This window comes from Anopheles cruzii, chromosome 2 (genome assembly GCF_943734635.1).
Source record: "Anopheles cruzii chromosome 2, idAnoCruzAS_RS32_06, whole genome shotgun sequence".
Taxonomy (NCBI): domain Eukaryota; kingdom Metazoa; phylum Arthropoda; class Insecta; order Diptera; family Culicidae; genus Anopheles; species Anopheles cruzii.
In genome coordinates, this window is record NC_069144.1 from 28,257,874 (window position 1) to 28,271,447 (window position 13,574).

The 13,574-nt window shown below is 46.7% G+C and overlaps 3 protein-coding genes across 3 annotated transcripts; 2 read left to right on the forward strand and 1 right to left on the reverse strand.

Annotated features, from left to right (window-relative positions):
• Positions 1-5,193: 5,193 nt before the first annotated feature.
• Positions 5,194-8,584, reverse strand: LOC128278318 (exportin-2). The gene is made up of 6 exons (XM_053017025.1): positions 8,489-8,584; positions 6,597-8,400; positions 6,435-6,526; positions 6,060-6,366; positions 5,823-5,990; positions 5,194-5,736 (listed from the first exon to the last, which is right to left on the reverse strand). The coding sequence occupies exons 1-6, from the start codon at positions 8,571-8,573 to the stop codon at positions 5,274-5,276; spliced, it is 2,919 nt and encodes a 972-aa protein (XP_052872985.1). The 5' UTR covers positions 8,574-8,584; the 3' UTR covers positions 5,194-5,273.
• A 704-nt stretch (positions 8,585-9,288) lies between these two features.
• Positions 9,289-10,731, forward strand: LOC128277608 (m7GpppX diphosphatase). Its single transcript, XM_053016089.1, has 3 exons — positions 9,289-9,908; positions 9,977-10,122; positions 10,195-10,731. Exons 1-3 carry the CDS (start codon positions 9,374-9,376, stop codon positions 10,729-10,731), a joined length of 1,218 nt encoding a protein of 405 aa, XP_052872049.1. The 5' UTR covers positions 9,289-9,373.
• Positions 10,732-10,811: 80 nt separating this feature from the next.
• Positions 10,812-12,295, forward strand: LOC128277607 (uncharacterized). The gene has a single exon (XM_053016088.1). It carries the CDS (start codon positions 10,812-10,814, stop codon positions 12,234-12,236), a length of 1,425 nt encoding a protein of 474 aa, XP_052872048.1. The 3' UTR covers positions 12,237-12,295.
• The last annotated feature ends 1,279 nt before the right edge of the window (positions 12,296-13,574 follow it).

The following is a 13,574-nucleotide window of genomic DNA, read 5'->3' on the forward strand; positions in this document are numbered from 1 at the left end:
CCGTTCCGAGCCAGGAAGGAGCTTTTACCGTTGCTCGTTCGGCCCGGTCACAATGTGGGCCCCTTTTGTAGGCTGAGCAATCGGAAGAAGTCATTATTCGAATTAATTGGTGTGCAAATAGTGGAAACATAATACCGCTCGGGGAATGTTTGAGTAGGCTGCGGTTGATGGGTTGATGCGAGTTGTCTCTCGAACGAATGGCGACCACAATTTTCGGTAGCTGGATGGTGGTGAAGATGTTTGCTTTGAAACGGTTGAGTTGCCTTAGGTTTGCCTGACTCCGGGGAAAATGTTGAGCGACGACAACAGAGATCATAATTGAGCTGCTAGATAATTTTGCTAAAGACATTGCCAACGGTTTTGAACAGTATTTTCGTCCGGATTGGTACTCATCGCTATTGATGTAACAGATGATGCGAAAATGTTTATTCAAATGCAATAATGGATTTTTAGTTAGATTTGTCGGTAGTTTTAAAGTCGGTAGAACATGAAGAGTAAAATGCCACCCCCAAAAGTCCGGCATTTAAATATTTTTTATCACATAGAGTTGGACATTTGTTTAGTTTTGCTAAAACCAAATAAAAAATTTTGCCATCTGGACCAAATCTCGTGGAAGTGAACCATTCGAATAAAATGGAACACAATGACCTCTCCACACTTTTGCGTGATTTGAACCCGATTGTTAAACAGCTTCAAATGATGGTGATGCACAAATGCACAATTAGAAATTCATTTTCCATCAGCCGTTTTCCCACCTCGTTTCCACGTAATCCTTGAGATTTATGGTTTCCTCTAACTTCACTCAAAACCACCAAATGTTTTCCAACGTTTGCACCTACGGTTGCAACCAGTATCGCGTAAGCTCCTTACGTGGAATTAGAGTGACAAAAACAAACCCACACACGACCTGGTCGATTCCTTTCGAGGCACGTGTCCACCTCTCAGACGGCTCTGCTTGGTACTGTAATCTGCTAGCGGTAAACAATGGCATTTCACGGCTGGCCCTGTGCTGGCCATTCTCGGCCTAGGTTATGATCCTGATCCATCGGAGCGATAAGTCGGTGCCACCCTTGCGACACTCAATTTTGCAATCGGACCCAGTGTGCCACGTCCGCAGGCTGCGCGGAGAAAATAAATTAAAATCCCACTCGCAAGGATTTTCCGTTTTTGGTTGGGCCTTTTTAGTCACTTCAAGTGTTGGCACACGCGCCTCGATGGTCATGAGAACGGTCCTTAAGCTACTCGAAGGAAATGACTTCTGTCAGATGCAATAGTCATCGTCGGACAGATTGAGTGTTTAATGAACTGGCGGGCAATATTAGCGGTTGATAAAAATATATTTGAAAGGAAGGTGTCAAGGACACGTTTCAAGTTATCGGCGAGTAACCGCTCTAGATGATTTCCGTTAAATTTTGAGTGTGATTTTCGGGGATCAATTTTTTAATTGTTTTGAGATCAGCGAAACAACAAGGAGCAAGTTTTGAGTTTCAACTCAGTATGAAAGATTGAGAAGACTACCGAAGGGAACTTTGCGCATTATGAACTGCAAAACTATACCGAATTTATCAATGATTCAATGATCGAAGACCGAAGTCGCTCCTTTATATCCATGATTACAGCCTTTATGGCAAAAACCAACGTTTCATTAAATTTTAAAATCACACTCATTTGCATTGTTAAATTTCTTAAATTTACTATTAAATATCATTGCCTGAAGTATCCTATCTAATCACCTTATCATCTTATCCAGTGTGACAAATTTCGGTTATTTTGTCAGTGTCCTAATTCTTAAAGAATATTATAAGTGTAGCCTGCAAGCTGTCTGTTGGTTGGTTGGACATTCAGAAAAAAAACATTAAACCCTCATCCTAGTAAGGTACCTAGAATGTTCTTCACATTCTAAACGGCGAGGTCGCTCAAAAATCTAAATCCTTTTTTAAATATTTATATTTACCTGTAGTAATTTACATGTAATTCAGACATTTATACCTTGCGCTTATCATGTTCAGTTTTATTTTCCTGCAAGATTGCCTTAAATATTTTTAATTCGATTTTTTAACAAAAATTTTAATATATTTAACAATTTGTTTAAGAAATAATATTTTGGATCTACCTTTCCAATTGTGTAAGTGTCAGAGATGTGGCTATTGAAGCGTACTGACCGAGCCGCAAGCGCTATTCAAATTACGAACCATACGCTCGAAACTTCATTTTCTCCGACGGCACCTGGAAGATACGTTTGTTAAATCCTTTGCCCAGAGAACTTTCTACGTTTCCGCACGTGGAAGCCATAGGAAGTGTTGGACAAAACTTGAAGTGAAGGGTGATTAGAACACCGTAACTAAAGGCCCGCAAACGTACTTCGTAGTTGTAAACTAAGCTTAAATCCGACTGCATTTAATTCATTAATCCCGACGATGTTCTGATTCAATTTGCTAACCAACGGGCGATCGATTGGCATAATTATCTGGGTCATTTACTAATATTTCTTTGAGTTTCACTCTTCCGGCTGAACGATACGCGGGACTTCAGATGCCGTATTTTCTCACACTTTTCCGTGCCTATGATCATTTGGCGGGTGACACCACTTAAAATGTCAATTGTAATTAGCACGCTAATACCACCTTCGACCCGCAGGAAACCCGTCTCCGGATTGTTCTCCGTTCACGCTTTGCGATAATGAAGATTTAAAAAATATCAAAAGCATCCTGTTACCCTGTCTATCTCCGGGCACGAATTAATTACGCCCGATTTGAGTATTTTGCGATGGCCGAGTGGCGTTGATGCTGCATTTCCCGTTTTTTGGTACCACGAAAGCAACGAGGGGAATCATTGAGCACCCCTTTCAACAGGGGATCCTCTTTCCGCTGCTAGCAGGATCTATGCGACCTTATGTACGGGCATAAGGTGATTAATATGCCACGCCCGGCTGCATGCCATCCTTCCGCCATATGGCGCAACTCCCCGATATTGTGTCGTTCGTTTATAGAGAAAATATGAAAATTTTGTACCAATCCGTTATGCTACGGCGGATTTAATATTTGGTTTTTTCACTCATTCTTTCCTTTGTCCGTTGTGTGACCGTAACAAACGCAGGACTTTGCAAAATGGCGCCGAAGGTATAGTTATTTCCTCTCTCCCAAGTCGTCGTAAACGCATCCTGGATGGTAGATGCAAAATGGAGGAAACGTGTCCTTGGTGATCGGAAAACTAAGCCGTGGTGTGTAGGTAATCCTACCAAATCTCAATAATTCTCTCTCATGATATCGATTTGATTGACTGATTGACAAGCTGTGGAAGGCTTAAGGAATTTGAGAAACAAGAAGAAAGGGAATCAACTATTATGAAAGAAACGATTCATGTACATACCTAGTTTGCGAGTATTGAACGAGACACATCCATAAATTTATTGGGATTGGATTTTTGTCAGTCTCACGCATACTTTATTCAAAGACAGCAGAAGGCTAGATCTGGTAAACATGCTACATCCGATAATTAATAGAGCCACCTTACTATTTGCCAATCAACCATTTGGCTGGTGTTTACTGTTTGTGGGAACACTTTCCTTCATTTATTTTTAAAAGTTTCATCACCCTGGTCCCAGGAAACAAAAGTCTTTAAGCGATCCTTACATCCTTTCGGTTGATTTCGTCAGTTTTCAACGGATAAAGGTTTGACCATCCACTTTGCAATTTTAGACACGATTCGGTTTACAAACGAGGTTGAATATCTGAATTGTTAAGCATTTTAAAAAATCTAGAGAAAATTATCTATTGGAAATTGTTCATGTATAGTGTACAATATATTTTAAGACGATGGATATTTTTTTTAAACTGATCACAACACAAACCATTCTGCGTATCGATAAAACTGATGGAAAATCGATCAGAAAAATCATTTCATTTTGTTTTGCCCAACATGCCTTCCACTTAGTATGGGTGTTTCGCAAACATTACCACATAATCTGACCCAATTCCCGATGATGTTCTTCTTTTAGCGAAAAGAGAGAGAGAGAACGAGAATAAACACACAGTCAAAAAAAATCGACAATCCCGGAGCCTAGGGAAGAATGAGAAAATTGACTAAAATAATAAAAAAAAAATGGGTTCGGTTTCACGTTACCGAGCCCCGCCGAATCCTGGCACATCCTATGAAAACATTTCCATTTGGATCACTTTGCATGCATAATTTTGTGAGGTTTGCTTCGTGTGTCCGGATGCGCAAGCCTAAAGGCGAAAAAATACGGAAGCAAATCCAGCAAACGTTTTGATAACCGGAAGGAAAGGGATCGGGAGCTTGGTTGGAAAAGTAACAAAAAAAAATGTATAAAACCGAAAACCGTGTAGAGAAAAAAAGGTCCCTGAGTACATTGTCGTCATAATGCTTTTCTTGGGGGGCGGCGGCCGTAGTAAGACGCCGTAGGAAATTACTCGCGTGACCCATCACTTGGATTTCTGATGGCAGTCACGCTTGGGGCCACCATAAGTCCCGACTGGAAGCGTTTAAGCATTTACCGTTCCCTTTTAGGACTATTTACGGATTTGTTATTCTTTTCTCCCATTCCTGCCGGAACGGATGCCGGAACTTTCTTTTTCCTCTATTCTGTGTTATCATTTTTCCTAAAACCAACGTCTCGGGGAAATCTCTCCGTGTGGACGCATTAAAATGTTTGTACAAGCATCGGACGTCCTGGGCGAGCCATGCAAATGATTGCCAGAGCTTGATTGAATGAAGTGATGAAGTGATGATGAAGTGATTGGATAGTTGGGAAACAAGAATTCAAATTTCGAGCTTGAATATGTTCAATAAGGTTTAATTATAGTTCAGCTATTAAAACTTGTATTTGGTCTACTTTTGCATTTAACACATTTCCGGTTACTTTTAAATGACTTCTTCTTGGCAGTATCTTTGTGGAACTCGGAATAGAAATATAAATTATCCGTCGTTTTGAAAAAGTTTAACCTGTACGGTTCCGCTACCTATCGGCATTCGTCACAATTGCGAAATTAATTTCAATGCTGTCACATAGATGGTGCTGCTTCCGTTTGAAAGCAGAGGATAACGGAATCTCAACGGATCAACAGCGCAGGATTCGTTCGGAATGGGTGACTGAAAACATAACACTGACACACACTTTTCATTTACATGACAACAAAAAGTATTTTATTCTACATTTGCGTGGGACACACAGCACGATGACACTTAAATGCAAAAATTAAAAGACAAAAATCATTCCCTTTTCCGCCATCTCTAGCGGTGGGCGGATGAGTGCATTAAGCAATCTGTACTCCGCTCTGGGCGCAGTACTTTTGTAGTGCTTCCTGGTGCGCGGCCGGCAGTGCCGCTATCAGTGTGCCTACCTTGCCAGCCTGCGTTTGCGCCAGCCTGCCAAGATTTTGCACCAAGTACTGGCGCGTGTTGCAAATATCCGGCAGCGGATCGACGGGTTTCGATTGGGCAAAGTTGAGCTGCGAGTAAGCTGCTTGGTAGCCGGGAACGTCCTCGATCTCAATGAAATTGTCGCCATCGATTGCCGACTCATCAGGCGGAAGTTCGAAAATCTGCACGACGTTTTGCAACAGCTGGGGCCAGTAACTGACGTAAGGTTCGCTCACCATCTCCGGGCACTCGCACAGCAGCTTGGTGACGCCTACCGAAACGATCTTTTGGTCGAGTTCGCCGGACACCTTGTTGATGTCCGGAATGAAGACGCGCTCGATCACCATTCCGAACATCCTGGCAACGATGAGAGGGAGAGTGAGGAAAATGGAAAATACAAAACAGTATGGGCCACGATAGCATGGCCATCTTTTGCTACTTACTGGGCCTGAATGCTTTCGATCATCAGAATCAGCGCCTGCGGACCAACGCGCGACGCATACAGGCAGAGAAACACGATGAAACTTCGTACGAATTTCGTCGTCTTCGAGGAACTTAACCGTTGAAACAGGAGCGAAAAGATTTGCCGCATACTCTGGCCGAGCTCTTCACTGAATTGGAAATCGAACTGGAGGTCAACAAATGGAGAATTCGATAGAACTACTCAAAGCACTACTCACGCCGGGTAGTAGAGCAGCAAGTTTTGCATCAAGAAAAATCCTTCATGATCGTTGTTCTTCGAGGCAATCATCTTCTGAAACACACCGAGCACACCGTTCAGCTTGCCGTCGGCCGCTATCTGCGATGAGGCTTGCCGTACGAACGCACACAGGAGGCGAATGAGGGGTGTTACATTGCCGGGACGCTCCCATAGCGCGGGCGCCAAAAGGCAAGGAAACAGCGCAAGATAAGTGTCAGGAATGTTAGTTTGACCTTCACGTATTTCCAAAAACAGTGATAGCATCTGGAACACGTATGGCATGAATTCTGTAAAAAGGGTCCGCGAGGTTAATTGGCAAAGAACATGATGTGGCAGCTTTCTTGTACTCGTTTACCCAGTATATCCTGCTGTAGAATGCCTTGGAAAACGGGAAACAGTGCTTCCTCGAAGGAACTAACGGCGTTCGGATCTGCTTTGCACACCAACCTGCACGGGTAGACATAGAGAGCGTTCAAACGATCGAGGCGTCAGTGATTTGGAAGGGTATAACACTTACTTCACGGACAGAGACAGCGTCTCGAAGAGATAGTGATTGAAGTGCGGTTTCGACGGGTTCTTCGAAACGACGGCCAGAATTTCCGTCAACCGTGGCAGCACAACGATCATGAATGGTAAAGATGCTTCCTGCAGAGTGTTCAGAACACGCATAATACATTTCATGATGTACTCATTCTCATTCGAGCCTTGTACAGTGAAGGCTGCGAAGAGACCCGTGATCAGTTCCGCGCTCAACGGTGCTAGAATCTCTTTCGTGACGATCGGTTTCTTGTCCGAGCTGCGCATTGTAAGAATTTTATCGATCGCGCAAGCAGCGTACGTGTGCACTACTACGCTCCCCGCTGCCAAGTGCTTCGCCACCAGTGGCATCGTGGCCACGATAATCTGTGGCCCAAGAATCGTTCGGAACGTCATGATAAACTTGAGCGCGTCAGCTTTCAGCACCGGCAACTGGTTCACATCGGCTCGCTCAAGCTCCGGTATGATCTGCTGCTGAGTGAACTGTGGCAGGGGAACCAACTCGGACGTTTGCGTCACACCGTGCTTCTGCGTTTGACCCTTCGAGGCCATCGACGTGACGAGATAGATGGCGGTATCCTTGGTCTTCCAGTTGTTCGATGTATTTTCGGCATACTTGGCCAACAGCACCTGCAGGTATTGGCCAAAGATTTCGATAATCTTTGACTCAAAGTTTTGCGACAATGTTTTCACCAAATCGCACGCCGCCCGCCGTCGCGTTTCCACGTCGGAACCCTCGATATCGCGTCGGATGTACTCTTCTGGATTATCCTCGAACAGCTCTTCGTCCGACATACGAAAGTCCATGTTCGGTATGATCACTTTCTCGCAAATGCTCGCCAGCACCTGCGGATCTTCGAACAGATGGCGATAGTGGGACCGATCGGCTACGGTGCTGAGGAAGTGTAGCGCGTACGAGACGAGTGAATCGTACTTCGTTTGCGTGCCCGTGTTCACCAACAGCTCCCAGACGGCCGTCACGAACTGGGGCATGTACGGACCGAACTCCTCGTCGTACTTCTGGGCGTACATGCAGAGATTCTGGCAGATTTGCGACCGCAGCTGCTCCAGGATGCCAGCATCCTCGTCGTCGCCCGTCTTTAGGCACGGAACATCCTGCGTCAGCAGTCCATGGAATGCCTTCATCCACGTTTCCATGTTGTCTTCGAAAAATTCGGGCAAATCTTGCGAATTGAGCGAAAAGAACACCTTGCAGACCAACACCAGCGAGCTGTAGATCACTTTCAGGCCCTCCTCGTTGTTGGCGTGCGCCTTCGCTAGACCCAGAGTAGCTTGCAGCAGATCGGTCAGAGGTTTCGCGATCTTATCCAGCACAAATTTAATCTCCTCCCAGAGCGTTTGCGACTTAAACTCGTACCGGTAGCGCTTGAAGAGCGAGTGAGCCGTCTGCAGCACTCCGTTGATCACGTGAAAGTCTCCGGTGGCGAATTTTTCAATCATTTCGTCGATCAGTTGTGGCCACTTGAGCGGGAAGTCATACTTCCCGATAATGCTTACAGCATCGGTGAGCTGCTTCTGGACGGGCGCGGGCGATTTTAGCATCAACGGCACAATCATTCCCTTGATACCGTTGCGATCCGATTCGGACACCTTGTCCGGACCGTCGTTTTCCAGGTGGTAGGCCCAGTTACGCTTCACAAAGTTTTTGAAAGCAATCGCAGCTGCCACCCGTATCGTCATGTCCGTTTGTGGCCGACCAACAAGATTCAGACAGAGGATGGGATAGTTTTGGCTGACTTCGATACTTTCGATGAACCGCTCCGCTGCAAACAAAGCAATGGCGAGCCAAAGTAAAGTAATGTCCCAACTTAACCTCTCCCACGAAAGCGTAGGACGCTGACGATTACTCACCGGGACGCCGAACCTCTGGGTCGGGATTAAGCGTTTGTTGCAGATAATTTGCCAATCGCTCAAAGTTGTTGTCGTTGATTTCCATCTTGTGAGCTGAACTGCGTTGGCCAACGGACAGTAATCAGAACTTTTTACCGCGTTTTCACTCCACCCGGGGCGACGGCGACGCTTGTAGGTTGCTGAGCGAACAATCTTCCCGGCAGCAGCTATTATTGTAATTCTTTTAGGTTTTCGATACACTCACGGCTAGCACAGCAAACAGTGGGTTTCAATGTTATATCCAAAACGTTACAGTAACGCAACACAACGAGCAAACCACAAGGCGACCGGTAGGTAATGTTTTGCGTATGGCTATTTGCAACTTTTCGTTCGCTCAATGAGAACGCTCGCCCATTTGTTGCCGGCCGAATTGTACCCAGGTGGTAAAATGATGACAACTCCCGGTCGAATTCACCACGAGATACGTTTAAATCAAGTTTCCGTTGGCGCGTATTTGGAATGTCGGTTGGCGTGAATTGTCTCGCCGAAACGCACCAACTTCCATTACAAACTTTAAGCAGCTTAACATATTCACAGGAAAAAGCATCGTCGGGACAAACGTTGTATTCCTGAATCATTTCGTACCAATAAAATAAATTATCATCCCAATCCTTTTGTGGTGAATGTACTTTCGGAGGTGAATCTGACAGCCGAACGTCACTTTTGTTGGCTTCAATGGCGTCACAAAAACGCGGCTTACTCTGTTGTTGTGCCTAATTGAATTGTGAATCGCGGTTTGTTGCGCCGGATAGATTCGCGAATTTCTAGTAAAAAGATCGAACCGAACCGTCCGTTTGGCGTGGTACAAAGTTTTAGCACCACAAACGAAACCTTTGAAAGCTTGACATGCTGAAAGCAACCAACCAAGCACCGAGCGAAACCAAGAACAGCAAGAGCACGCACCGCGAAGGTGGTAATGCTGCCGTCGGTGATTCACATGCCCAACGTCACCGTCACCCCGAAGGTCAGCAGCCAACAGATCGCGCTGGTGAAATATGTTACGATCTAGCGCACTTTCGTACCGAGCGCGTGTTGAGCAATAATAGCACGCACAAGAGTGTCACTCTGCTGGGCCACTTTGCGAACCTTCCGTCACCGAAGCGGCACGCGATCGTCGTGCTGGAGAAGCGAGCCTTTACAGAGGCCGAGGTAACGTCGTCGGGCGACGCGAGCGCTACGCCAACACAGCGTGATAAGCCACCGCAACCTGACAGTGAAAGTGAAAACGGGAGTAAAGACGGCGAAAAGCCCGTCGAGAAGACAAAGGCCAACAGCGTCGAGAGCGAGCGGACGTTTTTCACGTCAGCATCCCAGTTGGAAAAAGAGTTCGTGAACGACATTTATGGCAACTTTCTGTGCACCGTCAATCCTGCCCTGAATCGTGCGTACACCGTAAACGGCCGTTTATGCAACGAAGTTCGCGTATGACCTTGTATTTTTGCTCCGCAGGTTTAAAAGTGACCATCATCTGCCCAGCTGAGGAGAAGCACGTCGTCAAGTACACGGTACAGAATCGGTTCCTGGTGGAAGAAACGCCCGACTTGTACAAGTCTGTTACCTTACCGCATCTCGAGCAAGGGCAGCTTAGTTTGGAGGTTCGTGCGCTAATCTTATTCCGTTGGGGGGTAACTTTCCTAATGTTGCGTTCTCATTTGATTCACTTGCAGTGGCTTTACAACGTGCTCGACCACCATAAGGAGAAGGAAAGGATCGTTTACGAGGATCCTTGTAACGTGAACGGTTTCATACTGCTTCCGGATCTGAAATGGGACGGTAAGACGGTCGAACAGCTGTATCTTCTGGCGTTAGTCCGTCGCCGAGACATTCGTTCGTTGCGGGATCTTACCGCCGAACACTTACCGTTGCTCCGTAACGTCCGATCGCGTGGTATTTCCGCGATCGAAGAGCGATACGGTATTGGGGCTGACCAGCTGCGAATCTATCTTCATTACCAACCAACGTTCTACCATTTGCACATGCACTTTACTTACTTACGGCACGATCCACCTGGAGTCGGTTGTGAAAAGGCACACTTGCTTTCGTCGGTTATAAGTAACATTGAATTGCTACCCGATTACTATCAAAGAAGCACTCTTACGTACGCGCTGAAGGAAACGGATAGACTGTACGAAAAACTTCGTGGCCAAACGTTGGAAGAACCGGTGGCAAAGCGCCCAAAAACGGATCATTCCAAGTCGGAGTAACTCCACATCGGTTCCGTGGCACATTGTTTTACGTAAGCATCATTTCATCAATCTCAGCAACGCAAAGTTAGTTACTCTTAATGGCCTCGTCTACGGGAAATATTGAACGGGTTCTGATCGAGCTGCGACCAAGGCTGCAGAGTGCCAACTTTTTCATCTCCTTTCGACGCCGTTTTGCTGAAATCGAATCCACTACCATTGACTTGGCGAATGATCGTCTGACGATCGGGGTGAAGGGTGAGCGTGAGAAGTACGAACTGCGCGTTGGAGATTTTTTTAAGCTACACACCCAAACATTAAGCTCGCTGGTGATCAAAAATCGATATCTTTGCTTTCGGGTAAACACGAACGAAAGTGACTTCGGATCGGAGCTGCTTCAGCAGGGAGGTAGATTTCTTACGACCGGGGACCTTCAGAGTGAAGATATTCCACGATTGCACTGCAACATCGAAACTGGCAAGCGGTACCGGGTGCTATGCAGTAACTGTCGAGGGCCGTTAGATGCCGCAGAAGGTACGGCGTTAAAACGTGTCTTGGAGCTACCTTCCGAGCAGATGGACAGTGACGAATGGTTCTGTCATCGACACGATCACCAGCACGGATCGGAAGGCGCAGGGCAGCCATCAAGCCAACCGGTTGATGATGTGTACGCTTCGAAGCTGGAGCCACAGCAGTACGATCTATTATACGGAACCTTCTACGCTCTGCTACATCGCTCCGTATTGCAGGCGGTTCACGTGCGCCACGAACGCTTTCTGCACTGCAAACGGTGTCTGCAGTACCTCGGATCGATTCGCAAGAATCGCCCCTGCGTGAAACTATGGTACGAGTTCATCCGTTTCCAGCAGATGGACGACGAACGGCTGACCATGGCGCTGTTCCAGATGGACAATTCGCTTGAATTGTTTCGGCTCTTAGTGCACAAAACAGTGCGAGAGTTCAACTTTGCGCTGCCCCCGATGTTTAAGTTGATGTTCGAAATGAGACGTCCCGGACTGAACGGGGACGTGTTTTACTTGCTGCTGCAAATCATGGACAGTCAGTTGAGCGTTTTTCGAATTGATCAGAAGCGCATCGACGCTGGCGGATCGGGATCGTGCTCGGATGATGTTGACGATGATCGCCGGTCGGATGGAGCTACGGATGGCGATGAGTCGAAAGCGAAGGAGCGAGACTCTCACAGCAGAACGGGCGAGAACCACGTTAGCAATGGTGGTGCTGAGAATGATGACGACGATGACGATGTTTTCATAGAAACCCGATGCCAAAGACACAATATCCACCTAGAACGTCAACGTGCGATGAAGCTCTTGTATCGCTACGAGAAGTACGAACAGCAGCCATTGTTCACCTTCTGGCGCGAAGACAGCAACGTGGTTAGCGTGGAAATCTCGGAACCGATGTTTACCGCCGCGATACATTACCTGGATTCGAACTCAAGCTACGTACCGGAGTGTTATCGCGTTAATTTGGGATTTACTTTAAGTTATCTAGACATAACCTAGAACGCTGGCCGATCTCTGGAGAGTGTTGTTGGGTTATGCTTGAGTGGAAGATGTACATGTGTGCCGGGCAGCTTTAATAAATTGTTGCAACACGAAAACATTCAAATTATTTGTGTTACGTAAATGACGGATGGCTGGGAAACGTAATGGTAAGCTGCTTGCATTGCTTCTCGCAAATTGCTCATAAGTCGCAGATGATATTCCTCATTGACCGTTGTACCCTGTGGCATGACCTCATGATGCACCACGACCCTACAATCGAAGAAAACTGTAAGGAAAACCTTAACAGTCGACTGAACTTGGCGGGCTTTTTTCGGTCTCGGCTCGTGCGGCAGCTTTCTTTGCGATGATTGAGCTTTGGTTTCTAAGTCATAACCATAAACCCATGATTCCCCACCAGTTATGACCATCTGGAGCAAATCTGGGTCGACACTGACAGAGTCCAACAGCTCCTTAACATTGTTAATGCGATGCTTTTTTTGGTCGAAATTGAGCAATTTTGGTACGAATTTCCCAGCGACCCGTCTCAAGCCCAAATCATTGGAAAGAATCGGCCGACCGGCCACTTCTTCACTCCAGGAAGCTCTCGACAAACTTTTGGTTCAGCTGTAGCTTCTTGCACTTGAGCGTCCAGTAGCCGCCCGCGACCTGCTCCTCCTGGCGCCGCATTCGTAAGCCGCTCACCTACGATGTCCTGCAGCGAATGAAATACATGGACATGGTAGCGTCGGAGTCGCTCCGTAAGTGGTCGTCGGCTCCGTTTGTCGATCGACTGGGCACGCGGGACTACGTGCTGGCCACCGGTGACGACGGAGCCGAGTTCACCATCGACAAGGGGACGGTTGTGTTCATCCCAATCAGTGGCATCCACCACGACCCGCGCTACTACCCCGATCCGAAGCGCTTCGGCGAGTGCGCTCGGGACAACATTACACCCGGCACCTATCTGCCGTTCGGGATTGTGCCACGCAACTGTATCGGCTCACGGTTCGCGCTGATGGAGGTGAAGGCCATCGTTTACCATTTGCTGCTGGAGTTTTCGTTCGAACGATGCCCGGAAACACAGGTTCCGCCACAGTTGGCCAAGGGATTCATGGGGCTCAGACTGGAAAAGGGTATCCAAATCGAGTTTAGACCGCTGTCACGTTGAGTCTGCGTACAGTATTCTGTCGAAGCATTCACAGCCTCTGTATCTGTGGCCAATATGCGGTCTATAACATATAACCCGCGGAAATTAAAATGTCGCGAAAATGTTTGATCAGCTCTCGTAGAGTACATTTTCTTATGATTAAACTATCCTTTCTCTTTCTTTCGATGCATCGCTCATCGGTGCTGGTT

Bases quoted from the DNA above. Each gene is read 5' to 3' on its own strand.
- LOC128278318 (XM_053017025.1), bottom strand. From the start codon at position 8,573: ATGGAAATCAACGACAACAACTTTGAGCGATTGGCAAATTATCTGCAA. The intron at 6,527-6,596 runs GTAAGTGTTATA...CTACCCGTGCAG, and splicing joins ACGCTGTCTCTGTCCGTGAA to GTTGGTGTGCAAAGCAGATC. The intron at 6,367-6,434 runs GTAAACGAGTAC...CCCTTTTTACAG, and splicing joins TCTACAGCAGGATATACTGG to AATTCATGCCATACGTGTTC.
- LOC128277608 (XM_053016089.1), top strand. From the start codon at position 9,374: ATGCTGAAAGCAACCAACCAAGCACCGAGCGAAACCAAGAACAGCAAG. The intron at 9,909-9,976 runs GTGCGTACACCG...TTTGCTCCGCAG, and splicing joins CGTCAATCCTGCCCTGAATC to GTTTAAAAGTGACCATCATC. The intron at 10,123-10,194 runs GTTCGTGCGCTA...ATTCACTTGCAG, and splicing joins AAGGGCAGCTTAGTTTGGAG to TGGCTTTACAACGTGCTCGA.
- LOC128277607 (XM_053016088.1), top strand. From the start codon at position 10,812: ATGGCCTCGTCTACGGGAAATATTGAACGGGTTCTGATCGAGCTGCGA.